This window comes from Ahaetulla prasina, chromosome 8, assembly GCF_028640845.1.
Source record: "Ahaetulla prasina isolate Xishuangbanna chromosome 8, ASM2864084v1, whole genome shotgun sequence".
In the NCBI taxonomy this organism is placed as follows: Eukaryota; Metazoa; Chordata; class Lepidosauria; order Squamata; family Colubridae; genus Ahaetulla; species Ahaetulla prasina.
Window position 1 is genome coordinate 74,797,744 of NC_080546.1, and position 27,777 is coordinate 74,825,520.

The following is a 27,777-nucleotide window of genomic DNA, read 5'->3' on the forward strand; positions in this document are numbered from 1 at the left end:
TCTGGTTGTTTATTTAAAAGTGTTTTTCATAAGGGGTGTTGCAAGTTTATTCTAACTTTTAAAGCAGCAAAGCAAACATAGAGTCTATCTCTGATATCTCAAATTGTAATCTGAAGGCAAGCAAAAAGTTGAAGCAGTAACTTCTTGTAAATGAGATTCTAATGTAATCAAAATATAAAGAAAACAACCAAAGCATTTTGTGAAGACTAATGTATACTTTCCAGTTTTCAGTTGCCACAGCTGAGTATGGTAGTAGCACATTGTACATGATTTAATCCAAATGTACATTTTTAAATACAACTTGTTTGAAAAAAGACAGCTATTTTTATATTGCATATTTATAATACACATACACACACACACATATAAATCAACAGCTGATTTTAAAAAACAGATTGGATTTATCAGATTAGCTCTTGGTCACTTAGCTATTAAATACTCAATATCAGTGTATTTAATGAAAATTATTCCAAGGAAAAACTTAAAATCCATTAAGCAAAAATTATTAGATATGTGATTATTTTGAAATTGCTGATGATCAACCTAGTTTCCTTAGCATTTTGTATGTCATCGCATATTTTGGTTATTGACATATCTTGCAGAAATTGAGATTATTATAAAATGCATGCAATAGCATCATGGTGCAACTCCTAATCTTATATATTGGCAATTTTTCCTGTTTTGCCAATTGCATCTTTCAAATTTTCTTCCCACAGATGCCCAATTATTTGCAGATTATGATTTCAGTAACAAAAGAATGATACTCCTTTATTAGGAAACAAGCATCTTTAAACTTAAACTCTGATAAATTCAACAAATCTTGATATATAAATTATACAGGCTTATAGTCTTAATTGTTCTAAAGCAATTAAAATAAAGCCTCTGGAAGTATTGAACTGCAACCGCCAACCAACCTAAAACTTTTTATCAGTTTGGATTTTTTTTTCATTTGCATGAAAAAAACAACCCGTCTTTTGATGTTGATAATTGCTTTATGGTACTTTGCTGTGAAACAAGCTAAACTACACTCTCTTCTGTTCAGAATCTGTAACAGCACTTTTTGCCCCAAATACAACATGAAGCCAGGGGGATGAAAGCTGTACAGACTCCGAGTATAAAACTCTGAGTTGTATACAACTCTGAAATACTTTGCAAACTTCATAATGCTGTAAATATACATTTTCGTTATCTTCTGAATATCTGGATTGCATAGGAGACTGCCTCTTATATATACAAAAATCACACTCAATTAAACCTTTTTTTTTTTAAGGGCAACCTTAAACCTTTTTTTAAGGGCAACCTTAAACCTTTTTAGGGGCAACCATGTGCTTTTCATTTCCCACAGCATTTTTATCCAAAGCCTGGTTGATCGTAATAGGTGTTGCAGCTACTTCAATTCTATAATTTCTCTTAATATTTTTCTCCAAATCTGGATGCAGCCTGACCTAAAGATAACCCACACTTTCTTTAAGGACCAATAATCTCGGGAATCCTCTACGAAGCAAACCTTGTTACCGACATAACTTAGAATATATATATATATATAGTCTGTAAGAGGCGTGCAAAAGTGCACCAACGTGCCTACCGTCCCTGTCTAACTGTCCCCATCCTTATCCTGTATTCATAATCGTATCTATTCTTATATCTGTTATCTTATACATGTTTGCCAAATAAATTTTTAAAAAATGAATTTTAGTCTACAGAAGTAATTCTAGTTTTCCATTTCTTTTAACAGCACCAAAAAACTAGTTTTAACAAACCCTTTCTTTTGGGTTTTAAAGAAAACTTAAAATTTAGAATATTCTGGTTCACAAAAGGGTCTTCCAAACTTTTGAACCAAATCCGGTGCTTGGAGAGATAGACAGAGAACGAAAGTTCGGCCGTTCGAATCCCTAGTATAGGTCACCTGCGTGAGCAGGGGGTTGGACTAGATGACCTCCAAGGTCCCTTCCAACTCTTTGTTACTACGTGTTAGGTGGATCCTGCGATCCGCCCTTCTCAGTTTTGTAAAATCGGCCAACAGAATTTCAAGAGTGGCTAAGCTTGCACTCCTCCCACGAAGGAACCTTGGGAGCAGATCTCACAGGTCTGAACTGTTAATATAAGATAAATTTCTTATTTATTAATTTAATTTAATTTAATTTAATTTTTTATTTTATTTTATTTTTGATTGATTGATTGATTAATTGAATGATGTTCCATGGTTGCTTTTGCTGTTAACAAGATGGTTGAAAGTGGCTGAAACTATCTTCGCATCTACTGTCCCGCACCGTCCCCCCACCCCCCCAATCACATTCAAAAGCGTCCCGAGTACATTTGCGCCGCCACTCCGACGGCCAGCTTTTGCGCATGCTCCGGGTTGCGAGCGAGGAAACGTCACTTCCGTCGCGCCGGGTGACCGTTGCCGGAAGCGCCTGTTGGTAACAGTCCTGGTTGTGGTGTTAGTAGTTTCCGTTGAGGGGGGAAATCAACGGGCGGCTTTACCGAGGCCGGCTGCCATCATGGTGGAGGTAAGAAAGAAAGAGCGCTTCCCTTCCGACCCTTTAGGCGCGTCCAGGGCTTTATTCGAAAGGAAATGAGTGACGGGGCCTTCGGTCTTTCCCTCTGGGGCTGTGTTTGCCCAACATTTTAGCCCTCCAAACCAGGGGTATCCAACCTTGACAACTTTAAGCCTGGCGGACTTCAACTCCCAGAATTCCCCAGCCAGCAAAGCTGGCTGGGGAATTCTGGGAGTTGAAGTCCGCCAGGTTTAAAGATGCCAAGGTTGGAGATCCCTGCCTCCAAACGATCCACTTATGCGTAGGAACCTAATAGGTTGCCTTCTTAGGCGAATGCGGCCGTGAGAGGATGTAAAATGTAAATGGTGGTATGAACAAGGGGCATAGAATCAAGATTAGTAGCCCTTTATAAAACCTTAGTTAAGACCACACCTGGAATACAGCATCCAATTTCGGTCACCGCATTATAAAAAAAAAAGATGCTGAGGCTTTGGAAAAATACAGAGAAGAGCAACTAGGGTGATTATAATAATAATAACCTTTATTGTCACTGCACAACTCCTTACGATTCTTGACGAATGTATCTTTTCTTTTATGTACTCTGAGAGCGTGTTGCACTAAGACAAATTCCTTGTGTGTCCAATCACACTTGGCCAATAAAAAAGTCTAGTCTAGTCCTAGTCCATGTCAAATGAGATTGGTGGAGCTCCCTCAGTGCACACATACCCCCAACACAATACAACTCACAGTGAAGGAAGAAAATCCCTAAACCCAATAAATCATATTAACAAAACACCCAGTCCTGGAGACTAAAATATATTAAAGACCTGGAGGCTAAAATATATGAAGGCATACCCAATATTGCAGGAATTGGGTATGCCTAATCTAGAGAAAAGAAGGACTAGGGGTGACACGATGACAGTGTTCCAATATTTGAGGGGCTGCTTATGTGTGAAACAATTGCATTTTTAATTGCAGCAATTGACCAAGTGAAAAAGATTAAATGTTCAATGAAAAGAAGAAAAGAAGAAATATTCTATTCTATTAAATAATAGAATGAAATTTTAAAAAATAGAAAGAGGAAAACTTCTCCAACATAGGTTCCACATTGTGATCTGTGCTTTCATAATTCCTCAGTCAGCTGCATTGGACATATTAAAATAACACCTTTTCTTTTCAGGTATAACTTTAGACTGCCTTTACTTGCTATTTTTAAAAGTTTGAAACATTCAGTATATTATTTAAAATGATAAAGTACTGTTTGCTCAGTAATTGGCTTCAGGAATAGCATTAAGAACCTGAATGGAGGTATGTTTAACTGGCTTCTTGAGTAAGATGAATTGGATTAATTCATACAAATTGCTAAATCAAAACCAACCCATGTGAATGTCTCCTTGTTTATTCATTAAATTTATATGCTGCCCATAGTACCATCAGAGTGACATTGGGTCAAGATAAAACGGATTTAAACAGTATAGATACCATTTTTAATTGAAGGGCCTATGTTTTTCCATGTAGAAATCTTCTAGTTAAATTCCTGATGCCTTCAGTTTTTTTAAAAAAATCTCAGGTATCAGAACTATAGGGGGGAAAAAGTCTTACCAATAAATTATCATCTCTGGGACTTCCTGTAGATGTTAAATAGTAGAGAAGAGTGGCTGAGAATTTGATCTCTTCTTGCCAATATCACCAACTAGAAACAGCTCTTCAGGAATACTTCTTTAAAACAATGTTTCCTAGTCCCAATTCTTACAGCTAGCCGGAAAGATACCATGGTCAATAGTACAGAAAGCAGCCGAGAAGTATGCAAAACCAATATCATGCTCCCCAGTCATACCAACAGACACAACTAGGGTGATCTCCATTAGTTTGAATCAGTATGTTATGTGAATCCAGGAAATTTGTCCAACACAGTTTTTCATGGTTAACTGTCACTTACTTGATTATTGCAGCGTTTAGATTTTTCATGATACAAAGAATAAAATATCCAAACAGAATGGGCTAATTCAACAACAAACAAAATTGCTGTTGATTAAGTTCTGGCTCACTCTCTCTTGTAAGAACAGCACAGTGCATTTGGAAGGTAAGATACTATTAAAATGAAGTGTATGATGCCAATTATACCAGCCAGAAAGTGAAATAATGTGCAAATCCATCCCAAATGATCTCATACTATGAAAGGCTTTATTATTTATTTATTTTTTAAAGCCACTGTTGGACCAAGAAACAAACTGACAACCAACCTTGTGGTGCAGAGATGCAACGTGTGCTGTTTTAGGAGGTCTCATACTTCTCATACCACTTTATTCTTCCAGCTACTCTTCAGGAATAGCCCCGTGTAGAGCACAGTGCAATAGTCCAATCAAGGGGAGATGTTCAGTCACCCATGTTTTCCCGCTGATCCATTTGTAATAGTACTGTAACAATAACAGCAATATAATTAAATTGATTATATGCATTTATTTTTAATTCCTAGCCACCACACAAATGATTTTTACAGTTAAATAATGTCCATTAAAATAGCAACATGGAAACTGATTTTTCTTGTGGTTTTTACCACTTTTCTCCTTTTCCCACAATTTACAAAGGCAAAACAATACAGGTAGTCTTCGACTTATGACCACAATTGAGCCCAAAATTTTTGTTGCTAAATGAGACATTTGTTAAGTGTATTTTGCTCCATTTTATGACCTTTCTTGCTACAGTTGTTAAGTGGATCACTGCTGTTAAATTAGTAACACAATTGTTAAGTGAAACTGGTTTTCCCATTGACTTTGTTTGCCAGAAGGTCACAAAAGTTGATAACGTGACCCTGGGACACTACAACAGTCATAAATGTGAGACAGTTCCCGAGCGTCTGCATTTTGATCATGTGACTATGGAAATGCTGCAATGGTCATAAATGTGAAAAACTGATCATAACTCACTTTTTTCAGTGCAGCTGTAACTTTGAACAGTCACTAAATGAACTGTTGGAAGTCAAGGACAATATCATTAATGGGAAAATAATTTCCATTGTGTAAATAAAATAAACAGAAGGCAGCATCTCATTTTCAGCCTTGAGATATTGGCAGATAAATAAATAGCTGGGCATTTACTTTCATATAAGTTGTACAATAGAAAGGGGGAGATTTCTTGTGACATGTTGATCTTTAGAGCAAGAAGAAATGGCTGCCTTTGGTTTTATCCCATAAAAAATAAAACATGATTATTTTTTGAGCGGTTACTGTAGTGGTTCCTTCTGACCTGAAAGTTAGATTTCTCCTTTTCTGTTGAGCTTTGAAAGAAGTAGGAAAAGTTTTATGTGGTTTCCTTTTCAAATCTCAGTGAGATCAGATGTTCATTTTCTTTGCTCATTGGCACATAAAGAGAAATTATGGTTATCTAGTAAGCAAATCTTTTTTCCTTCTTTGTTTTATTGAAATTGTTATGGATAAATCTGAACTCTTTTTTGTTTGTTTGCAGAATCCAATCTGGGTTGGTCCCTGCGACCAGAGGTTTAGTCTTCTGAGTTTTTGGACTCAGGTGGGGAGCCCATCCTCAAGGAACTTCTCTAATGCAATGTGTGCTTTTTTTTTCTTTTTTAGGAAGTGCAGAAGCACTCTGTCCACACTCTTGTATTCAGGTCTTTAAAGAGGACTCATGATATGTTTGTGGCTGACAACGCAAAACCTGTATTATTAGATGAAAGGAGGTAAGAAATAGAACTAGGCATGAAATGAAAAATAGGTTTTGTTTTGAACCCCGAATAAACAGATTGTGCTTTAAAAGTTCTGGCAAACTGTTCCAGACTCAAATTCAAAACACCTTGGTGGTTCTACATATCAGCTGAAACAAAATTTGGGAAGTATTATATAATAAATAGACTCGTGTGCATCTCTCTTGCATTCCCCATATGGTTTGTACACTGATCTTCTGAGGATTTCCTTTCCCTACCTGCCCTACTATTAGTGACGTCAAATGCAGCATATCTAACTGACTTGGCGTTCTCCATTTATCCAATGCTCCGCCCTCCCGATTCCCCCCCCCCTCCCTTTTGCCATATTTGAAGCCAAGGCAGTCAGCAGATAGGCAAAGAAAGGAAAGCTGTCTGAAGACCGAGTGGGCTGGCCCTTTGAATCTGCTATTCTTGAAACCAAGGATAGTAGCAGCTATCTCTCCCCCTCCCACCCCCACTCCAGCTGATCTTTCCAATGCTTCCCTTTTCTTAGATCACTTTAGCTCCTACCCCTGGCATTGTTCATAGCTTGTATCTTGAAGTCTTGAATCAGCCCAGCATTCAGAGCTATCTACCATGGAAAAATGGAATGATTCCCCTTAATTAATGCAGTTAAACTTCAAGTTATTGTATGGTAAATAATCCGAAATGTTTTTTGCATTTCATTCACATTTAGAAAATACAAGAAAGTTGTATTTGAAAAAAAAAATGTGTACCAGCGCATAGCATAAGTATGTTTACACCAGACTTTTACTACTTGAACCTCTGAATATATGAATCTCTACTATGATATGGTGTTGTTATAGTAAAACATATGTAAAAAAATAAAGATGTAATAAAGTATGTTTTTGTGCAGTCACAAAATTAAGATGGCAGTTAAACTCCGTACAGAGTATGGTTCTGTGCTACATATGCCTGTATTGAAAGAATGTGTTCGAGAGAAGGGTCCCCATGGCATAGTAGAGTCCTATGGACACAAGCAGTATCTCCAAAATCCAGGTAGGTGACAGTTACATGTGTGCATATGTGTAGGTAATGGATACAGATATGGTTTTAATAATCCTGAACCCTTGTTCAAAAAACACCTTTTGTAACTGTACGGTCACTATCAGATGATGGTAACTATAGAGATGCTTAGGATTGTTTTATTGGATTTGTGTCCCACTTTTAAAAAGAGGGTGGCCTGCTGGCTGAAGAACAGAGAATTGTAACTGCCTGAAGGCTGGTCATTGACTTGAGTCATTGATTTAAGGCAGAGATAATTAATTATAGATCAGAATGTAATAATAGATGTCTAGATATTTTAAAATACATTGGCAGAGTATCTGACTACCAGCTATGTTGAAAATTGTAATAACTAAAAAAGGTTTCAAACCCCAAGTTACATTAATGAAAAAGAAAACTGAGTTAATTTCTATTTTCAGAACATGAGTTTGGTTCCACTACTAGTCACAAGTGGCTAGAGTGAGTTCTTGTGGGTAGAGAGAGATTCTTTGTGAATTCTTAACTTATGTCCATTTGTTCAAACAATTATTTTTCTTCTGAATTCAGTCAATGATCTTGAAATTCTAGTCAAACTAAAGTAGATCCTGCAGGTTGAAATCTACATGTGAAAGAAAGAAGTATCATTTCAAATACTTCTTGAACCTCCAAATATTTTTCAGAATACATTTAACATCTTTGCTAAACTCCTCCTGAGCTATTCAGATATTCAGATATGTATTTACATACATATACACATATCCATATGCATAAATATATGCATGATTCTTCTACATTAATCATCAGAAATTTGAATGATGATTGCCATTTGGAATCATGACGTGAATTGTATAATCATTAAATGATTGTTTTTACTCTTCTATAAATGACTTAATACATCTCTTAATGCTTAGGAGAAGATAATGATTATTTGATAACAGGAACACATCCATATCCTCCTGGACCTGGTGAGTAAGCTTACTGTTAAATACAATTATGTTTAGGTGGAATCCTGTGGTATTCTTGAACAGGATCTTAAGGAAGATGGCATTGTATATTAAGGTGCAGCATAATGATGAATGTTGTAACGTTGTAAAACTATTGTGAAACTGGTCTTTTAAAATTTATTTTTGATTATTTATGCTGAGTACTATGAAACTAAGCAGTTGAAATACCTGTGTGACAGCATTAGCCATATATCCAGAGACTGCAATGAATTAAAAACATTCAAAATTAAAAAGCAGTCTATTAAATAGAATAATATTTGAAGTGGACAATATTTCAATATATAAAACGTCTGTTAGCAGTTTAAAACGTCACCTAGAATTCCCTTGATTTCCCTGATTCCATAATCGCTTGGAGAAGTGATCATTGTTCCTTTATGTATTGAAAAATGAAAAATGGTGCATGTATTAAATATATAATTTGTAACATAAATAAGCATTTAGGTGTTAATTTTATTGTTCTTGATTATATTCTCTTTCCTTTTTTAAAAAAAAAGGAGTGGCTCTGACTGCAGACACTAAAATCCAAAGGATGCCTAGTGAATCAGCATCTCAGTCATTAGCTGTGGCACTGCCTCCTTCTCAATCCAAGTAATTATATTTTATTTATTAATCAGCTAAGAAAGCAAAATGGCATTTCAAATTCATTTGCAAAACACAGTGACATAAAGTGGTATTTGTTGACTCATGATGGTGTGCTCCAATTGGTTATGCTCTTTGTAAATTGTTTTTTTTTATTTGCATTTATATCCCACCCTTCTCCGAAGACTCAGGGTGGCTTACACTGTGTTAAGCAATAGTCTTCATCCATTTGTATATTATATACAAAGTCAACTTATTGCCCTCCCAACAATCTGGGTCCTCATTTTACCTACCTTATAAAGGATGGAAGGCTGAGTCAACCTTGGGCCTGGTGGGACTAGAACCTGCAGTAATTGCAAGCAGCTGTGGTAATAACAGACTGTCTTAGCAGTCTGAGCCACAGAGGCCCCTGTTGTTCAGCAAGACCTTATTTACTGTTGATAATTTAAGAAAAAAAGGTAAAAAAGGGACTTGCATCAAACAGCTTTTCTGTTTCTGATGGCTTTTGTGTGCCATAAAGGATCTTTTGATAAAAGCTAGTTTATATAGTGTCTAAAGATTTCTTTTTTTTTTTTTTTATAAAAAAAGTTTTATTTTTACAATCTTATCAAATAATTCATCCAATGTACAGTTATATACAATTAGTCGGGCCTGCCCAGTCACCACCCCCCTTTTTAACCTTCTTCCCTCTTCTACCTTCTTTTACTTTCCAAACCTTCCTCTCCTTCTCTTATCTACCTCCTCTCCTCCCTCCACCCTACACTCTTCTCCCTCTTCTACCCCTCTTCCTTCCTCTTCTCCTCTTTCCTACCTCCTACTCTCTCTTTTTTCCCTCCCCACCATTCTAAAATGGCAACTGGTCAGACCCGACCCTACATTAATTATATTTATACATCTTCAATAATCCCTGTACATTAACCATCACTCCATCACTAACCTCAACCCCTCAATTCCCTTCCCCTTTACCCCCCACCCCCCACCCCGACTTCCCAGAACAAAATGCAGGGTATCAAAACTAACAATCATAATCTAAAATCCTAAATTATAATCTCTAGTCTCTCCACGCTTATTCACACTCTCAATTCCCCTCTCCTTCAAAAATATATCTAATACAAATTATTTCCTAAATTTACTCATATGCTATTTGACAAGATAATAGTTTAATTGCCATTATCGGCCAAAGGAAACTTTTGGAACACTAGCCGCAAATCACATTTTGCTTTAGGCCTTGCTCCTCCCACTGTTTCCGTTGTAGTAGTTGCCAGTTGTTGTTGTGCCTTCATCTCTTGTTCCTTGCGTTTAGCAGCAGCTCTTGTCAGCCTTTGTTCTTTTGAATCTGGACCCGTCATAGGTATTTCCAACACTTGTAATAAATCTTCTTCCATCGCAATCTGTTCTTGAACCTGCTTCACTTCTCTTTCCTTCACTTCAGTCTCCTTTCTTCTAGCATCCAGTGGAGAAAGACTTCCAACTTTTAATGCCTCAACATAAAATTCTCTCGCTTTTCCAACTGTATTGAGACGATGTACTTTCCCTGCATAATATACTATTATACCAGTTGGAATATCCCATCTATATTCAATCTGACGTTTTTAAGTTCATTCACCAGGAAGGCAAATTCCTTCTAGCCCTTAACATTTTGGTGGAATTTCCTTTAATATTAAAATATCCTGACCAGCAATCTGAATCTTCTCCCCTTATATGAGGCTTGCAAAATCTGATTTCTCACTGTTCTATTTGTAAAATAAATAACAACATCCCTTGGCAACTTTTTGCCTTGCTATCCAAGAATTCACGATATATTTTATCAATTTGATAAGCCACATCTGCTGGACGAGCTGCTAATATCTCAGCAAATACTTCAGAAAAATTTCCTTAAATCCTCTTCTTTATTCTCTTTCAGACCACGAATTCTTAGAGCAAATTCCATATTTCTATATTGTATCAAAACTATTTCATCATCTGTTTTTTCCATTTTACTTTGAAATTCAGCCATTTTATTTTCTAATTTTGAATTATGTTGCTTAATTTCTTCAACCTCCTCTTCCAATAAAATCACATTAGTTGCCAAACTTTGTACTGCAATTACAAATCCTTCCTTAACTTCTTTATTTCCCACTTGAATTTCTGATATCTGCTCTTTCATTTCAGACATCTCATCAGTTATTACTTTAAATTTTTCTTGCATAAAGTCTTTTAAATTCTCTTGTACCACCTCTAAGTTCAATGTTCTAGTCTCCACTGTATGAGCTGGAGAGGCACCAGCTGATGAAATTCCAGAGCCCTTTGTTACAGTAGATTTTAATTGTTTGGCTGCCATCTTCTATAAAATTATTTATTTATTTCCAACTTAATATTCAGTTTAAATCTTCTTAACCTCTGAGAAACAGTCTTTTAAAGCTTTTTAAAGCAATATTTAAAAGAAAATCTCTCCTAGATTCTAGGCAGCAAAGAGTTAAAGAGTTAAAGCAGCAAGTAACATGCAAATTACCAACTGCAGACAAACGCTGAAAGTATCACTTTCGCTTTCCACTCGTTAACTTGTTAACAATTCGCCTCCATTTTCTTGCTGTTTTCAAACTTGTTACAAAGTATCGGGGAATCGGCTTGGCTACTTGCATAAAGTTCTCCCACTTTCGTTCTGTCCGGTATAATCCTTTATTGTCCAAAATAAATCTCGGCGTTTGGTCGTGGTGATTGGTTCCGCCCAAGCAGAAGAATCCTCGGATCTGGAGCTCTTCGGGTTGCTGGAGGGAACTTAACCCTTCAAACCCCTTTTTTCTCAGGGGCTTTAGGGAAATTCAACCTCTGCCCTCAGCTCACCCCCTCCTCTTCTCCCGAAGAGAGGGTTTTTCGAACCGCTGGACAGCAGATTTAAGCTGTCCTAGCGATTCCACAAAATCCAGAGGTTGGTGATCGTAAAGATCACCGCCATCACCTACGGTGCCAAACCGGAAGTCAGTGTCTAAAGATTTCTGTATGAGCCAGGACACAATCCATGAGTAATACAATTCTAACAGGCAAAAGCTCGGTAATCATTTCAGTTTCGTAGGGCATACATTCAAGTATGCCTGTGTGGGATTGCTGTTAAGTAGGCAATCCTAAAAATATAAAGAAATAAATTGCAGCATAAATGACCTGATAATTAACTTCAGCTCTTCACTATATTATTGCTGCATTAATACCGACCTTAAAAAGGAAGAGGAGCCATACCAGGACAGATCTGTCTGGTCAAGTATTCTTTTCCCCAGTGGCCAGCCAGGAAGGCACGCAAGTGAGATGGGTGCAATTTGCTTACTTAGTCTTCTATGCCAGTGATGGCTAACCTTTTTGCCGTCGCATGCCAAAAGCGGGGGGAGCGTAGGGGGGCACACGCGTGTCCACACCCATAATTCAATGTGCCCCACCCCCATACATGCATGCATGACCCCCCACTTTTGGCATGCAATGGTGGGCCTAGTAGACCCATTTTTCATTCACCCCAGGCTCCAGAGGTTTTCTAGAAGCCTGGGGAGGGCAAAAATGGTCTTCCCCATCCCAACGGAGGCCCTCCGGAGATGGGAAACAGCCTGGAGCACAGGGGAGCTGCCAGAGGACTGGAAAAGAGCTGATGTAGTTCCCATCTTCAAAAAAGGAAAAAAAAACAGATCCAGGAAACTACAGACCTATCAGTCTGACCTTAATACCGGGGAAGATTCTGGAAAAGATAATCAAGCAACGAATCACCGAACACCTAGAAGCAAACAAAGAAATAACCAAAAGCCAACATGGGTTTGTCAAAAACAGATCATGCCAGACTAATCTTATCGCATTCTTTGACAAAATGACAAAATTAGTAGACCAGAGGAATGCTGTCGATATAATTTACTTGGACTTCAGTAAAGCATTTGATAAAGTAGACCATAACCTACTACTAGATAAAGTAGAAAAATGTGGGTTAGACAGCACCACCACCAGATGGATTCGTAACTGGCTGACCAACCGCACTCAACGTGTAGTCCTCAACGGAACTACATCCACATGGAGGGAAGTATGCAGTGGAGTACCCCAAGGCTCTGTTTTAGGCCCAGTACTCTTCAACATCTTCAACAATGACTTGGACGAGGGGATAGATGGGGAACTCATCAAATTTGCAGATGACACCAAGCTGGCAGGAATAGCCAACACTCCAGAAGATAGGCTCAAGTTACAGAAAGATCTTGACAGACTTGAACATTGGGCGCTATCTAACAAAATGAAATTCAACAGTGAAAAAAGTAAGGTTCTACATTTAGGCCAAAAAAACAAAATGCACCAGTACCGTATATGTGGTACCTTGCTCAATAGTAGTACCTGTGAGAGGGATCTTGGAGTCCTAGTGGATAACCATTTAGATATGAGCCAGCAGTGTGCAGCAGCTGTTAAAAAAGCCAACACAGTTCTGGGCTGCATAAACAGGGATAGAATCAAGATCACGTGAAGTGTTAGTACCACTTTATAATGCCTTGGTAAGGCCACACTTGGAATATTGCATCCAGTTTTGGTCGCCACGATGTAAAAAAGATGTTGAGACTCTAGAAAGAGTGCAGAGAAGAGCAACAAAGATGATTAGGGACTGGAGGATAAAATGTATAAAGAACGGTTGCAGGAACTGGGTATGTCTAGTTTAACAAAAAGATGGACTAGGGGAGACATGATAGCTGTGTTCCAATATCTCAGGGGCTGCCACAGAGAAGAGGGAGTCGGGCTGTTCTCCAAAGCACCTGAGGGTAGAACAAGAAGCAATGGGTGGAAACTGATCAAAGAAAGAAGCAACTTAGAACTAAGGAGAAATTTCCTGACAGTTAGAACAATTAATAAGTGGAACGACTTGCCTTCAGAAGTTGTGAATGCTCCAACACTGGAAATTTTAAGAAAATGTTGGATAACCATTTAGATATGAGCCAGCAGTGTGCAGCAGCTGTTAAAAAGCCAACATGGGTTTGTCAAAAACAGATCATGCCAGACTAATCTTATCGCATTCTTTGACAAAATGACAAAATTAGTAGACCAGAGGAATGCTGTCGATATAATTTACTTGGACTTCAGTAAAGATTTGATAAAGTAGACCATAAAGTAGACCATAAAGTAGACCATTTGATAAAGTAGACCATAACCTACTACTAGATAAAGTAGAAAAATGTGGGTTAGACAGCACCACCACCAGATGGATTCGTAACTGGCTGACCAACCGCACTCAACGTGTAGTCCTCAACGGAACTACATCCACATGGAGGGAAGTATGCAGTGGAGTACCCCAAGGCTCTGTTTTAGGCCCAGTACTCTTCAACATCTTCATCAATGACTTGGACGAGGGGATAGATGGGGAACTCATCAAATTTGCAGATGAGACCAAGCTGGCAGGAATAGCCAACACTCCAGAAGATAGGCTCAAGTTACAGAAAGATCTTGACAGACTTGAACATTGGGCGCTATCTAACAAAATGAAATTCAACAGTGAAAAAGTAAGGTTCTACATTTAGGCCAAAAAAACAAAATGCACCAGTACCGTATATGCGGTACGTTGCTGAATAATATTACCTGTGAGAGGGATATTGGAGTCCTAGTGGATAACCATTTAGATATGAGCCAGCAGAGTGCAGCAGCTGTTAAAAAGCCAACACAGTTCTGGGCTGCATAAACAGAGGATAGAATCAAGATCACGTGAAGTGTTAGTACCACTTTATAATGCCTTGGTAAGGCCACACTTGGAATATTGCATCCAGTTTTGGTGCCACGATGTAAAAAGATGTTGAGACTCTAGAAAGAGTGCAGAGAAGAGCAACAAAGATGATTAGGGACTGGAGGATAAAACATATGAAGAACGGTTGCAGGAACTGGGTATGTCTAGTTTAACAAAAAGAAGGACTAGGGAGACATGATAGCTGTGTTCCAATATCTCAGGGGCTGCCACAAAGAAGAGGGAGTCGGGCTGTTCTCCAAAGCACCTGAGGGTAGAACAAGAAGCAATGGGTGGAAACTGATCAAAGAAAGAAGCAACTTAGAACTAAGGAGAAATTTCCTGACAGTTAGAACAATTAATAAGTGGAACGACTTGCCTTCAGAAGTTGTAAATGCTCCCACTCCTCCTCCTCGCCGCAAGTGCCCGATAACCGTGCGGATAAGTTTTCTGGGCAGCCTGAGATGTTCCCGACCTTCTTGGGACAGTGCCAGCTCTACATGGCTATGAGGCCAGAGGATTTCCCAGGCGACCGGGCTAAGGTGGCCTTCGTGATTAACCTTCTTTCCGGCTCGGCTGCTCGATGGGCCACGCCCTCTTGCTCCAGGACAGCCCCTGCTGGCGGACCAACAGCGTTTTGGCAGCACCTCGCACCATGTATGAGGACCCGTTCAATGCTGACGGCAACCAGGCGCCTTAAGGAACTCAGTCAAGGGAAACGCCCCTGCAGGAGTACATCGCGAATTTGCGTCTTTTGTGCCAGGACTCTGACTGGAATGATGCAGCGCTGGTGGGGCGTTCAGGAGGGACTCTCAGAGGAATTGCAAGACGAGCTGGCCCGCGTGGGCGCCGCGGACCTCGACAACTTGGTGCCTTTGTCTCCGCCTCGATGCCCGTCTGCAACGGCGACCGTCCCGTCGCACCCCGGGACCCTCCGTCGACATCTGCACCCCACTTCCTGCACCACCAGCACCCAGGGTCGCCCCACGTTTTGTAACCGCTGCGGAAGAGCCCATGGAGTTGGGAGCGGCCAGACCTCGCCTAACAGCCCAGGAGCGGAACCGGGCGCCAAGGGGATTGTGCCTGTACTGTGGGGAGCCCGCCACGCCGCTTCTTGCCCCAGAAAGCGGGGCACGACGCCGGTCCCGAATCACAGCGTGACCAATCGGAAGCGGGCAGGCCCGACCTCGGGAAACCCTAGGTCGGGCACGTACTAAGCCCCACTGGACGCGTTGCGGAAGTAGACTCTGGGCCCCTCGGCATCTGATTCTGGACACACGGATATGGTTGGGGAACCAGTCGGACGGGCTCCAGGCGCATGCGCTGGTGGACTCAGGGCCACAACAAACTTTATGGACCAGGCCTTTGTGACCCAGTTTGCGGTCCCGTGGTTCCGTGGACCCTCCGATGCGGGTAGAGACAATTGATGGGCGAGAACTGGTGTCCGGCCCCATTAAATTGCCACCCAGCCTTTGCGCCTGGCTATTGGGGACCATGAGGAGGCGATCCAGTTTTATGTCACGGCGGACCTTCATTTTCCTTGGTCCTTGGGTTGGCCTGGCTTCGGACCCACGATCCTCAGGTGGCCTGGTCGCGAACACCATCTCTTTCCCGAGTCTGCAGTGCGTCGATCACATCCGCCACACCTGTGCCGCCAGAACGTCCCACCGCTGCCATCACCTTGCCTCCTGAGCTGACGGACTTCGCCCGGCGTGTTCAGCGAGAAGGAGGCGGACCGACTACCCCCGCATCGGCCCCACGATTGCCCGTGGACCTTCTGCCCAACGCACCACTGCCTGTGGGGCGCCTGTATTCCATGTCGGAGCCCGAGTTGGCCGCCTCAGGGACTTCCTGGACAAAAACCTGGCCCGAGGGTTCATCCGCCTTCAAAGTCCCTCTCTCGGCCCCGGTCCTCTTTGTGAAGAAGAAGACAGGGACTTGCGCCTATGCTGTGATTACCGCCGGCTAAACGCCATTACGGTGCGGAATCGCTACCCCCGCCGCTCATCCGGAGCTACTGGAAAGGTTGCGGAGGCCACGATCTTCACCAAGCTCGATCTCCGGGGCCTACAACCTGGTGCGGATACGAGAAGGAGGCGAATGGAAGACGGCATTCGGCACCGATACGGACACTACGAATACACTGTCATGCCATTTGGGTTGACCAATGCTCCCGCCGTTTTCAGCACTTCATGAGCAGCGTGTTCGAGACATGTTGGATCGGTTCGTGGTTATCTACCTGGCGACATCCTGATTTACTCCCGGTCCAGGAAAGCCACCTTCGACACGCCAGTCTGGTTCTGCAACGCTATGGAGCAACAACTCAATGCGGCTGAGAAATGCGTCTTCTTCCGGACTTCCATAGAATTCCTCGGGCATATCATCTCGCCCGAGGGCATAGCCATGGACCCATGTAAAGTAGAAGCTTTGTGTAGCTGGGAAGCCCTCGTCGGGTGAAGGATGTTCAGCGCCTGCTGGGCTTCGCCAACTACTACCGGACCTTCATCCGGGCTTCGCCACACTGACAGCTCCACTTACCCAGCTCCTCAGGAAGAAGGTTGCATTCGGTGGGGTCCCCGCAGCAAGAAGCATTCACAGCCCTCAAGAAAGCCTTCGTCACGGAACCCGTCCTGAGGCATCCCGACCGCTCCGGCCTTTTGTGGTGGAAACGGACGCGTCAATGTGGCTCTGGGAGCGGTGCTGCTACAGGCTCCGGCGAATGGTGGCACACTTTTCCCTGCGCTTACTACTCCGGAAACTCAACCCTTCCGAGCGCAACTACACTATCTGGGAAAAGAGTTGCTGGCTATCAAGGCTGCATTCGAGGCTTGGCGACACCATCTGGAGGGCCCGACATCAGGTGGAGGTCGAGCGGACCATCGGAATCTCGAGCACCTCACCACAGCTCGGAAGTTGAACCAGCGGCAGATCCGGTGGTCGTTGTTTTGCCGGTTCAACTTCCGCGTGACCTACATTCCCAGCGGTCACAACCGGAGGGCGGATGCCCTGTCCCGCAAGCCAGAGTACCTCTGCGCCAAGGACCCCTTCCTCCACGGACAGTGCTGCGGCAGAAGCCTTGGCCGCAGCACGGGAGCCAGTGGACTTGCGGGCCCAGGTGCGAGGCGCAGCGCCAGGACGCCTGGTCGCAGCAAAGGAGGCGGAGGTGGGCCCCACGTCTCCTTGGACCTTGGAGGAGGACTTACTCAAGTTTGGGCGATTATATGTGCCCACAGGACCACTCCGAGCCCTCGTCATGACCCAGTGCCACGACAACCCTGCAGCAGGACATTTTGGGTTCTTCAAGACCCTCCACCTGGTGACACGGACCTTTTGGTGGCCCAGTGCGGCATGATATACATGCCTACGTGACATCCTGCGTACCGTGCCGGCAAGCCAAGACCGCCACGGGGCCCCTCCGGGCTCCTCCAGCCCTTGCCGACACCCGACAGACCCTGGGGCGATCTCTATGGATTTCCTGACAGACCTGCCGCCGTCCTCTGGGTTCACCACGGTGCTGGTGGTGGTGGACATGCTCACCAAGATGGCACACTTCATCCCATGCCGCGGACTGCCCACAGCCGCAAAACGCCCGTCTCTTTCTGCAGCACATCTTCCGCCTCCATGGTCTACCGGACAGGGTGGTTTCGGACCGCGGAGTTCAGTTCACAGCCCGCTTCTGGAAGAGCCTGATGGCGCGTTGGAGGTGCAGGTATGTCTGTCGTCATCGCACCATCCGGAGACCGACGGGGTACAGAGAAGGTCATCGGTATACTGGAACAGTATCTCCGTTGCTTCATCAACCAGCAACAGGACAACTGGGCCGACTACCTGTCCCTGGCGGAGTTTGCTTTTAACAACTCTCAGCACACCTCTACTCAGATGACCCGTTCTTTGCCAATGTGGGGTACCATCCGCGGCTCTTCCTCTGGCACCACCGGACTCTCCTGTTCCCGAACGCAGACCTTCCTGACGGAATTGCATGCGGTCCAACAGTTGGTACGTCAGCAGCTGAATCGGGCAAAGGAGGATTACAACGGTCCGCCGACCGCTCCCGACGGGCAACGCCCCGCTGGCAGTTGGAGACCGGTGTGGCTCTCCACCAAACACCTCCCGTCCGACCGCCCGGTAAAGAAGTTGGACCACCGATTCATCGGCCCGTTCCCTGTCGAGGCAGTCATCAACCCGGTAGCCTACCGACTGACCCTGCCACGATCCATGCGGATCCACCCGTTTTCACGGTCCCTTCTGGTTCCTGAGGCCACACCGAGTCCCCTTCGTGCCCAACAGCACCCGTCACTGTCGCCGAGGACGGATCGGAGGAATCTGAAGTCCACAGCGTCGAGACTCCGCTGGCTGAAGGGTCGTTTCCAATATTTGATCGCGTGGAAGGGATACGGGACTGATTTCTCCTGGGTAGATGCCTCCGGCGTTCATGCCCCTGACCTGGTGCAGGCCTTCCATGAGCAGAACCCAGCCCGACCGCATCCCGATCGTCAGCCCGGGGAAGGGCCCTGCGGTGAGGATAGTGTTGTGACCCAGGTTCCTGGACCCAGACTCCTGGACTCGGATGATTCAGAAAGTGAGGAGAAGACCTGGCCAGCCCTGCTTCTCTTGAGCCCTTTCCTCCCTGGCACCCACTCAAAGGGATGGGGAGGGCCGGCACAGCCTGATTCCATGGAGCCTCCTTCTGATTTGGCAACGCCCAAGAACAGTTTTGGAGCGATGCAAGGTCACGAGCTAATCGCCGCGCAGCAGCGGAAGAGTTGGGACAAAGCCAAGTCATAATTGTCATGCAGTGACATCTGCAGAGACTATAAATAGGAGGCGGGACTTCCTGGTTTTTTGTCTTGGACAAAGTAATGAGTTGGCGCGAGCTAATGAATTGGCGCGAGCTAACTATTTCAATGGAGGAAAGAATATATTCGTGAGTAATTCTGGCCTTATCTATAATTTCCTCGTTATCTCCAGAAACTTGGCAGGCCCGTGGGTAGACGTGGCCAGGACATGTATCTATGTAAATAAAAGGGAAAAAAAAAAGGAAGGCCTCTGACGGACTCTTTGCTGGGAGTATTGGGGGAAGGGAAACAGAACAGTCTTGGCGACGTTTCGACGAAGTCTCATTCGTCATCTTCAGGCTTCAGCTTCGTGCTTCTGGGAGCAATGTGACACTTCCTATATATATATAGGAAGAAGAAAAGAAAAACAATAGGACAGGAACGGTAGGCACGTTTGTGCCCTTATGCACGCCCCTTATGGTCCTCATTGTCCTGTTGCATCACCCATCCTCTGCAGAGCTTCAGTTGGCGGACAGATGATTGTACGTTTTCCTGCAAAATGTCTTGATAAACTCTGGAATTCATTTTCCCATCGGTGACAACAATCCATCCAGGCCCTGAGGCAGCAAAGCAGCCCCAAACCTTATACACTGTAAGCCGCCCTGAGTCTTCGGAGAAGGGCGGGATATAAATGTAAATTAAAAAAAAACAAAAAACCATGATGCTCCCTCTGCCATGTTTTATAGTGGGGATGAGGTTTTGATGTTGGTGTGCTGTGCCTTTTTTTCTCCACACATAGTGTTGTGTGTTCTTCCCAAACAACTCAATTTTGGTTTCATCTGTCCACAGTATATTTTGTCAGTAGTGCTGTGGAACATCCAGGTGCTCTTTTGCAAACTTCAAACGTGCTGCAATATTTTTTTTGGACAGCAATGGCTTCCTCCGTGGTGTCCTCCCATGTACTCCATTCTTGTTTAATGTTTTCCGTATTGTAGATGTGTCAGCAAAGATATAACATGTGCCAGAGATTTCTGTAGGTCTTTAGCTGACACTCTAGGATTCTTCTTTACCTCATGCAGCATTCTGTGCTGTGCTCTTGCAGTCATTTTTACAGGACGACCACGCCTAGGGACAGTAGCAACAGTGCTAAACTTTCTCCATTTGTAGACAGTCTGTCTTACTGTGGACACATGAACATCAAGGCTTTTGGAGATACTTTTGTAACCCTTTCCAGCTTCATGCAAGTTAATTCTTGATCGTATAGAGCTCTTTTCTGCGAGGCATGGTTCACATCAGACAGTGCTTCTTGAAACCAGTAACCCCAAAACAGGTGTGTGTTTTTAAAGGGCAGGACAGCTGTCAGCAACACATCCAATGTCATCACACTGATTGGAGTCAAGGTTGGCTCACTCCTGGCTCCAATTAGCTCTGGGAGAAGTCATTAGGCTAGGATCTCACATACTTTTTCCTCCCTGCACTGTGAATGTTTACATGTTATGTGCAATTAAACCATGGCAACATCTAATGTTTGTGTAGTATTATGTTCAGCAGACTGTGTTCTTCTGTGATTTAGATGACGTTCAGAGCACATTTTATGACCAATTCATGCAAAAGTCCACGTAATCCCAAGGGGTTCACATACTTTTTCTTGCAACTGCATATCTTTCTCTGTGTTTACAAGCCCTCTTACCATTTTATACGAATAAAATAAACATACGTAAAGTTTCCTTCCTAATTTATGTAAGTATAACTTCCCATTCATATTTAACAATATTTGGCTTTAACAAACATCCTACTCCTCGTTAATCAGTTACTTTGTTTTAAAACATGCCGTCTATGGTGCTTAAATTAGTGGGTGAAGAACTTGGGCTTTCTAATTGCTATTGAATGTCAAGTTCCATATAGTTTTACTATTAATAATGTAGACTGAGATCACTGGAAGTTGTAATTCAAAAATATCTGGAAAGCTATCTTTCTTTCTCACCAAAAAATAATTCAGAGGAAATAATTTAACATTGAAACTGTTACTTTAACAACCAATAATTAAATACTGATTAATTAGACATCCAATAAGTTGACTTTGTATATAGTATACAAATGGATGAAGACTATTGCTTGACATAGTATAAGCCGCCCTGAGTCTTCGGAGAAGGGCGGGATATAAATGCAAAAAAAAAAAAAATTAAGATCTTAATATACATTTTCTTACAGGTACACATTTGCGTCTGGATCTCCAGATAATATAAAACAGTGGAAATTCCCTGATGGAAATTTCATCCAAAACCTTTCTGGCCATAGTGCTATTATCAATACGTTGGCTGTGAACTCAGATGGAGTCCTGGTTTCTGGAGGTAAGTTAAAATTTGCATATGATTTGAAAACAAATTCTGTTTTGCTATTACGCAATGTTAGGCTGCCTTTTGTGTGCTATTCTAAAGCTCTGGTTGTTTAAAACTTATTGGCAGACTTAATGATTAGCATTAACATACACACAAAACATTAGTGCTGGAAGGATTTAATACGGGTTTCCAATTTTTGGTATGCTAACCTGCGATTATCCACTGGATGTTAGACTACTGTATCCATCATGTCTAACTGGTAACATTATATAGTCAGTCTTCGGAATAACCGTGCTGTATACTTGAATTGTAACTTTGAATGAATATGCCAGTGTTTTATTTTCAGCTGACAACGGTACAATGCACCTTTGGGATTGGAGAACTGGGTACAACTTCCAGAGGGTGCATGCAGCTGTACAACCCGGTTCTTTGGACAGTGAATCTGGAATATTTTCTTGTGCATTTGACCAATCGGAAAGCAGACTTCTTACAGCTGAAGCTGATAAAACTATAAAAGTCTACAAAGAAGATGATTCTGCGGTATGTGGACTCTTTTTTAATAACATTTTACAGCATAAAAGTAGATTAAAGATACACTTAGTGCACATAGTCTGAAATTAATCTCAAAAGCATATTTAAGGTTAAACTGCTATTAAATAAGGCTCACAAACAACATTTAACACAAGTGGAAACATTATTTTTTAAAAATAGGGTTTATAAGTTGAGTTCAATTGTTCGATAGAAATTTTCCAGTAATAGAATAAAATAAGTGCTTTTGCATTCTCTTCTTCAGTTTCAGTAAAGTAACTGTGAGAACATGTGATTTGATATTTATTCAGTTTGGCTAAGAAAATATGTATTTATGATTGCATTTTAAAAGCAGTGAATTATATTTTGTAGAATAATTTTACATATATCTACTCATAATAAAGTTCAACTTAGTTTTGTGGAATTTATTTCCAAGTAAATTTATGATATTTCAACCTGCTTTCACATTTAGTATGGCAGCATGTTGTGATATATAAAGGAAGATATATCAAAACAAAACCAATTGGTCAAATTCTGGTAGTTCACAAATGACAAGAAATCACTCTTAGACTATTTAGCAAAATATCTGATTAATGAAAATAGGGCACACACTTTCAAAAACAATTGTAATTCTCATGTTTCTTAATTGATGCTGTGGTTTATGTGAAAGATTTAAATTGGACTTTTTTAAATTCTTCCCCAAACTGTTAATCATGGATAACTTGAGATGAAAGTGGAAATAAACCCATTTGTGTTTTTTGTGTTTCTATACCAATAGTGTCTTTCTCTTCCCATTAAAATTTAAAAAGAAATGGAGAATATTGATACAGAAGATATGGCATTGAGTTCCTCCACAGCTAGGGATTGATTGGGAAGTTAGTACGAGTGACTGCTCTATATAAGAAAAACCAAAGTAGTCTAAATTGGCATATCATTTGGTATTGTATTCTGAAATTCCCTAGAGCCAATCTTAGGAAATATGTAACTGTAGCATATGCAAAGTTAGAATTGGACTAGAACTCTTTTTTTTTTCTCCTTTAATCTCTCCAGACTGAAGAAACTCATCCTGTTAGCTGGAAACCTGAAATCATCAAGAGAAAACGATTTTAATGAGACCAAACTTTCATTGATGTGCCGTAACCCCAATCCTTTGTTACATAGCTGAAACACTGCTAAAACTATTGCTTCAGTTTGCAGTTTTTACATTTTCTGATTGCTTTCTTCTCCGAGTTTATCTTTTCTCTTCTCCTATAATGCTTTCTTTTGGGATTTATCTTTTCTCTCATCCTAGAAAAATCAGCTGCAGCTATTATACATGTCTGAAGAAATCAGAGTACATTACATAAAAGAATGCTGTTAACTGTAAACCATTAAATGTTTGCATGTCTTTCTGTGTGGATGGAAAGTAGTGCTCTTTTCTTTCTCCTTTCTTCCTCGGTGAAGAAGTAACGTTTGAAATTTTGATGATTATTTTTTTTTAAAAAAACACATTATATACTACTCTGTCCTAGAACCCTGATTGATAAAATTGTCAAGGGAAAACAAAAGCCATTGTAGTAATGATTCACGTCCTTAATACAATGTGCTGCTTGTCAAGATGTAATCCAATACATTTCATTTCCCCTAAAATAGAAGATTTAACTGCAGTCTCATATGTTGAATGTGCATCATTCTGCTTGAGTCACGGTTCTATTTTTGCCTATCCCATGTTGGAATCATTAAAATTGTGTTAAAACAACCTTTTCAAGGTAATTTGATGTTTGTCTCTTCCATTTTTACGTTCTTATTCATAAAAGCTTGAAAACAAAGTAAAGGAAATACATTGAAAAGAATATAAAATAAATTTCAGAAGTAAGTCCGCTTTTCAGCTGAAATATCCTTGTATATGGGTGGACTTTGCTTTAAATGTAGTGGCAAAGTGTTCCTTGTTTTGGTTTGCAGCCCTTCATACAACATTGAATTTTGCTTCTGAGTAGCATCACCTTCCTAGCTTTTCAGAGAGTTAGAAGAAGTCCATTAGGAAGGACTGAAAAAATCACTGCACATCTTTTTCCGTTTCAAATTTTGCTTACTGCTTCAAGAGTGTGTCTAATATAGATTGACATCTTTCGCTTTTTCTCCCCTCCAAGTGAGTTTTAACGAAGACAAGTTGGATATAAATGATATAATGTCTTCACTTAAACTTCCTTAAAAATGTTTGAAGTGTGTATTATATGTATGCTTGTATTCATTCACATGTAAGGTTGTCAGTAGCATGCTTGATTTGTAAGGTACTGTTATTAGTGTAATTTCCATCTAACACCTGAGGCTGTTAATGAGGAGGTTTTGATAAAAATATGCAATTGTTGTAGAAAGCTTTTGTTACAGAGATCATGTATGTTGCAAGTCTGTAACGATACATTTTTAAGTACCTTAAAAAATTGGAATAGTTATCACTTTTCCCCAGGTTGGAGTCATTGTGAAGCTGTGATCCGTTACTTATATTTATACCAAGATAATCAAATATACTTAATACCAGGTAGAACTACTTAGGAATTTATGGTGCAAGTCTCTGTCAAATGAAATTACTGCATTGCATTAATATTTAGTTAAGCATGTCAGAAGTTATGTGACCTAGTGCTAATGACTATTTCATTCCTCATACTAGAGAATTCTAGGAGAAAATAACTAAATGTTTCACTTGTGTAATTGCAATTTGAGAAAGATCTCCAAGAGAAACTTGCTTTTTGGTCCATATATTTGCAGAAGAATGTTAAAAGCTATTTCCCTTACGTTTGATTCCTTGGGTCACATTCAAACAATTGCTTAATACGTTGAGTACCTGATATTAACATTTTAACTGAAAACAGGGATATTCTGTTCGGAAAGACTTCATAACATTTGCTACTTGGCCAGGATGCTCTGAAGCTTTGTCAAGTAAACCAGTATATTCTAATGTTTCATAAAGTAACCATGTTTTTTTTTTTAATTGTGTGTCAGACCAATGAGCTGGAGCTAATCTCAGGAACGATGCCCAGATCTTTATTCTATATCAGGGATCTGCAAACTTGGCTCTTTTAAGACTTGTGGACTTTAACTGAGGAACTCTGGGAGTTGAAGTCCACAAGTCTTAAAAGAGCCAAGTTTGCAGACTCCTGTTCTATATCAATGGGAGCTTTCAGTGTGATCCTTTGAACGTAATCTTCCAGGAGCTCCAGGGAACAGCTACTCAGGCCAAATTCTAAACAGCCTCTTAAGTACTATCTTATTCTCCAGGAGCTATACTTAGGATGGTTAAATGGGCAGGTATATAGAGTATCCCACACACACACACAAAAAAACAACAACCCTAAAGATAGCTTCCAAAAGGGTAAGCTAAAAAATCACTGAAAGGGTTTCATACTCCAGCCTACTTGGATTTTACATAACCTTTGTTGAAGAGGTTTTAGAAATCATTGGTTAATTGCTAATAGATTTTCCCAAGATACTAAAACAATCCAGAGAAAACTAGCAACTGGATATAAGCTGTACAATGATTACTTCAATTGATATGAGGATACTCATCTTTATCTTAAGAAATACCAGAACTACTATAAATGTTGATTTGCAGGTGTAAGTAAAATGGTGATCATAGAAAATAACGTTACGACTAAATTACTTTTAGATATCATTTCTGGATGATAATCATGGAACCACATGGATGGAAAATATCCTATATTTACAATATTGAGATGCACTCAGTCAGTCTATACTGAGGTGGACAAAAAATCTTGCTCTAAATCAGGGGTGTACAAACTTGTATGATTCATGTTAGCATACCTCAGAGTGTGATTAGAATTCAAACAGTGTTTTCATATCCAATGGAATGGTCTATTCCGAATTTGTAGAAATACCCATTTTTGTCATCTGGTTGTTTTTGCTTCCAAAGTGTAGATAAATAGAAATGTAAGCTCTTGTAATTTAATTGCATTGGTTTTATTTTTAAGGAAATTAAAATAGAATAAGTTTTTGTATGTATGCTAGCATGCAATATAAATGTAGAATAAAGTTGCTGCTATTTGTGAAAGAATGGACACAATGTATTTTTATTAAATCCTAAATATTGGTCATGTTTGCAATTTCCGACAATAATTTTTTAATTAGAGTAGTATTTTGTTCTTATTGAGAACTCACTCCAAATAATTAACATTATTTGGGCAATCACATAGTGTATTGAAATTTTGGGAATATTCACATTAGACAAAATGATGCTCAATATTGCTTCTGCTTATGTTTCAAATATTAGATCTCTTAGTTCTGCAAAATAAAAGGCTGTTTCTCTGAATAGTCCATTCTGTGTGGAAAACTTATGCTGCTCGTTTATTTATTAAATTTATAGGCCACTCATTTGCTATTGAGTGACTCTGGGTGGCTTATGCTATAAGAACAAGAATTTAAAACATTAAAATTAAGTTGGGTAAAACTAGGTAAGCATTACATGAACAGAATGCAGATGAGATTTTCTTAGTCCACTAGCCAACTCAAAGGAGCCTTATCATGTGGAGTATGTTCTATTTATAGTTGACGTACAGTTATAGTCCTAATTCTTTTAACTAATTAGTATTGTGTATAGACCCCTGTTCTTTGATAGTGTTATTTTGTAAACTATCCTCAAACCCAAATCACCATATTTCAGGAACAAATGTACATCTAGACACATATGGAGAACAAAAGATGAACGAACACACCAGTTAGATCCTTTTTTTAAAACAATATATAGATAAAAATGTAAAATAGCAATCAAATATACTGCAAAACAAATTTGAGTTCCATTCAACTGACACTAAATGCCTGGACAAAGGACTTAAGGACTTTCATACGGGCAAGTTGGGTCCTGTTGTGTGTCTGGCGGGGAGCGGGGTAGTCACTCCAAAGAGCAAGGAAATTAAGTAAGTTAAAAAATTAAACATGAACATAAATGTCAAGAGTAGTACTTGGGTCAGAAAAAATATTTATCTCTACATTTGTCAAGCACAAGCAACTAGAACCACTTGTGGATGGCCCTTCCCGTGTAAGGTTGAGAGTATCTTGGCGACGTTTCGATGAGGTCTCACTCATCTTCAGGCTGGTGCTTTCGGCTTCGTGCTGTGCGAAGCACAAAGCCGAAAGCACCAGCCTGAAGATGAAAAGTGAGACCTCGTCGAAACGTCACCAAGATACTCTCAACCTTACACGGGAAAAGACCCGAATATGCCAAGACCTACACACACACACACACACACACACACAAACTAGATAGGTAGATAGATAGATAGATAGATAGATAGATAGATAGATAGATAGATAGATAGCAAGAATTTCCCTCCCTCCCCCATATATCTCTACTTTCCATTGTAGGGGCCCCTCCCCTTCAACTGCTGATTCCACCACATTATTATTATTCTTCCTAGCATATTCCAGCAAGTGCAGGCTCCACTTTTCAGGTCATTGAGCGTCACTTTGCACGGTCAGCTGCGTCTCCAGGGCGCAGGCCTGCAACTTGCATATCTCTGTTGATGGTGTCTTGCCATCTCTGTTTTGGGCGCCCGCAAGATTGCTGGCCATTAATTTCTAGTTGGTAGGCAGTCTTGGCAACGGTGGAAGGTGCTGCTCTCAGGGCATGTCCATACTAGAGGAGCCAGCCTTCTCTCATCTTC

At 40.9% G+C, this 27,777-nt stretch overlaps 1 protein-coding gene across 1 annotated transcript; it reads left to right on the plus strand.

Moving 5' to 3' along the window:
• The first annotated feature begins 2,390 nt into the window (after nt 1–2,390).
• Nucleotides 2,391–23,865, plus strand: PLRG1 (pleiotropic regulator 1). The gene is made up of 9 exons (XM_058193810.1): nt 2,391–2,510; nt 6,086–6,192; nt 7,073–7,215; nt 8,112–8,165; nt 8,699–8,792; nt 20,252–20,289; nt 21,452–21,607; nt 21,942–22,135; nt 23,174–23,865. The coding sequence occupies exons 1-9, from the start codon at nt 2,502–2,504 to the stop codon at nt 23,231–23,233; spliced, it is 855 nt and encodes a 284-aa protein (XP_058049793.1). The 5' UTR covers nt 2,391–2,501; the 3' UTR covers nt 23,234–23,865.
• Nucleotides 23,866–27,777: the final 3,912 nt, after the last annotated feature.

Coding starts and splice junctions, on each gene's coding strand:
- PLRG1 (XM_058193810.1), top strand. Junction 7,216..8,111: donor GCAGTATCTCCAAAATCCAG/GTAGGTGACAGT, acceptor CTTAATGCTTAG/GAGAAGATAATGATTATTTG. Junction 8,793..20,251: donor CTGCCTCCTTCTCAATCCAA/GTAATTATATTT, acceptor TCCGTATTGTAG/ATGTGTCAGCAAAGATATAA.